The following is a 3,219-nucleotide window of genomic DNA, read 5'->3' as shown; positions in this document are numbered from 1 at the left end:
CTCGAACTCACAGAGATCCACCTGCCTCTGCCTCCCGAGTGCTGGGATTAAAGGCGTGCGCCACCATCGCCCGGCACAATCAAGGAATCTTATACACTGTAAAGGACAAATGCTTAAGATGTAGTTTTAAAATTAAAAAGCGTGAAACAAATTATGCATGCTAGAGTCCTAATCACTTAGAATATTCTGCACACAAAGACGACAAAGCCTACACAAACAGGTGCTTTCAGGGAAAATTATAATTTTTATTTATTTTTTACTCGTTTTTATGCAGCTGGGATCTTGCATGTATTAGGAAAGCATTCAACTAGTGCTAACTCCCAACCCTTCAAAACTTGTATTTTACCCAGCACTCGGGAGGCAGAGGCAGGCGGAACTCTCTCAGAGTTCGAGACCAGCCTGGTCTAGTTCCAGGACAGGCTCCAAAGCCACAGAGAAACCCTGTCTCGAAAAAAAACAACAAAAAAAAAAACACTTGTATTTTATTATTTACTTTGAGACAGGGAACTCTGGTAGCACAAGTAGGCCTCAAATTGGCTAAGGATGACCTTGGACTTGAGATACTTCTGATTATTGGAAGTACAAGCAAGAGCTAGCATACCTGGTTTATGCAACACTGGGATGGCATCCAGGGCTTTGTGCCCATGCCAGGCAAGAACCAACTGAGCTACATCTCAGCCTTAGGGCTAATTTTTAAATTAGGATTTATATTGTGTAACAGTAGGGCAGTAGTAGCGCATGCCTTTAATCCCAGTGCTCAGGAGGAAGAGGCAGAATCTCAGGCAAGATCTCTGAGTTTGAGGCCAGACTGGTCTATCTACAGAGCCAGTTCCAGAACATCCAGGGCCACACAGAGAAACTGTCTTGACTAACAAAAACAAAGAAATCCAAACATTTATTTATTATGTGTATATGTGTAAATAACGCACCACGTTAGGGGACAAATTATGAGAGTCAGACATGGCAGAAAGTGCCTTTAAGTAGGAGCCCACACAAGTGGGGGTCGTTTCACCTTGATTTGGGGGTCAGAGAGCTCAGGCCTGTTCTAGCTCCTCCAAGACTACAGACGCGAGGTCTGACTTTAGGTGTGGCTACTAACAAAGATAGCTTGACCTAGGGTGTGGTCACTCGGTGTTTTTGGTATTAAAAAGGCCCACAGAGATGGATCTGCTCTACCTTGAACAAAGGTTAGACAGTTGAGGTCTATTCCTGCTCCTTCAAGGCAAGACAAGAGGTTTGACCCAGGGAGTGGCTGCCTACAGGATGCTTGGCCTAAGGAGTGGTCACTGCATATCCCCGCCTAAACAACAGAATACTTAGGAATTAGTTGTTTGATGTTTCAGGTATTAAAGAGGTGTAATTGCCCTGCTTGTTCTTTGTGCTGTGTTAAAGCAGTCTTTTGCCCCACCCCCTTCTTGGATTGAGGTATATAAGCGTATGAAAAATCACCGCCGTGAATTCAGTATCCACTGGGTTGCCCTCGCGGTTTTATTCTGAGTCTGTCTTTTTCTTTCTCATCTCTGTTCTGTCTGCCTGGCATTTCTAATCCACACATCCCTACCCGAGAACATGTGAACCCCACTGAGGCTAGACCCCAACACCTTTACCTGATGAACTACCTTAAGGGCTATATTTTGTTTTGTTTGTTTATTTTGTTTTTTTCCCCCTTTGGTATTGGGATTTAAGGTATTTAAGACAAGGCACCAACACTTATTCTGGAGTGACTTCGGTTAAGTTCAACTTCCTCTATCTGTTTTATGCTTGGCAAGTATTAATTGCTCAATTAACATTAACTATTATTACCAGTGGGAGTAAACTCAAGGAGCATGGTGGATATTGGCATAGTAAAGACTGTTTCCTTGGTGGCAGTTAGTACAAGTCAATAACTATCGATCCCCAAAGAGCTCAGGGAGTCTTCAGATTACAGGTCCCCAAAGAGCTGACTGGAATGAAGCCAATCCTGCTTCCTAGAAAATGAAGCCACAGCCACTGACAAACTGCTTTTGAGTACATGGGTAGGAAGGTATAATAACCTTTTAGAGAGAATTGCCTATTTAGCATCTTAAGATCATGCACAATTAGGCATGCATATGATTATGAGAAGGGACATGTCCAATAGGGAAAGTAAACATACGACCTAATCTATCAAACAGTGTATCCCTTTCTAATCGGTATCATAGCTCCACTTTGAACAGACTTACTCTGTCATTATTTTAGTTCTTTGAATAAGAGGCAAAGACTCTGTAAACACCTATCTAGATCCTGACCACTGGAAACATTACCATCTCTAAAACATTTAATATAAACTGGACTACTGTGTGTTAAAGACATAGAAAAAGAGTTAACACTTACCAACTGATTCCTTTCCCGTCTATTTTCTTAGTCACTAATGCTTTCCAATAATCATGAGTACTTTTAATAATGTCAACTGCAAAATTCTGTAATTGAAAACAGGCATTAATTGGGATGGTAAAACGGAGGTCTTTTCCCATCTCTTACATTTTCTCAAAATTTGATATTACCTCTTCAGTCAGGAAGTGACTTAACAAAAGAAAGTTTTGTTAAAGTAAGAGAGCACTTAAATAATAGGCCAAGACTATCTTGCATCTTTATTGTCTTATATGATTGACTTTTGGGGAAATGGTACTAGGGATCGAGTCCAGGGTCTTATGTATACTAGGCCAGCATCTACTACAAAAGTATATTCCTGGTCCCCCTCTTTCATGGATCTTTAGATAGGAACATACTTTTAATTATAAGTCTCAATATAAATGGTCTAAAACTATTTTTTTTTTTTTTTTTTTTTTTTTTGGTTTTTCGAGACAGGGTTTCTCTGTGGCTTTGGAGCCTGTCCTGGAACTAGCTGAAAGATACATTACCTTGTCTTTAAATTCTGCATTGAACGCAAATTCATTTTCTGGTTTTCCATCAGGAACTTTATACCTTCTAAACCAGTCAACGGTGGCTTCTAAGTAGCCAGGTTTCAGCCGTTCGACATCAGAAATATCTAAGGAGAGAAAATAAACATATTGCATGATGCATAAGAAATTATTTAGGCATCCGACAAAAAAATATCAAGTGTTTACATTGAGAGAGACATGGGAGGGACATGAAAAAGGCCAAGATAATATCAGAGCTGAGAAAAGAAAATCATCCAGCTTTCAGCCATCTTGGCGCCTGGGGAGGCCTGCTGGGAACAGGACTTCTTTTTTTTTTTTT

At 40.6% G+C, this 3,219-nt stretch overlaps 1 protein-coding gene across 1 annotated transcript in view; it reads right to left on the bottom strand.

Moving 5' to 3' along the window:
• Window positions 1–3,219, bottom strand: part of Ppa1 (pyrophosphatase (inorganic) 1) — a 30,360-nt gene that overhangs the window by 5,176 nt on the left and 21,965 nt on the right. Inside the window, exons 7-8 of the mRNA XM_005360094.3 lie at window positions 2,880–3,007; window positions 2,353–2,438 (exon numbers count right to left, since the gene is read on the bottom strand). Coding sequence (XP_005360151.1) covers window positions 2,353–2,438; window positions 2,880–3,007 — 214 coding nt within the window. The remainder of the gene's footprint in view (window positions 1–2,352; window positions 2,439–2,879; window positions 3,008–3,219) is intronic.

The sequence above is a fragment of the Microtus ochrogaster genome, linkage group LG2 (genome assembly GCF_000317375.1).
Source record: "Microtus ochrogaster isolate Prairie Vole_2 linkage group LG2, MicOch1.0, whole genome shotgun sequence".
In the NCBI taxonomy this organism is placed as follows: Eukaryota; Metazoa; Chordata; class Mammalia; order Rodentia; family Cricetidae; genus Microtus; species Microtus ochrogaster.
Note: the sequence above shows the minus strand (reverse complement) of the source record. Positions and strands in the feature narration are given on the sequence as shown.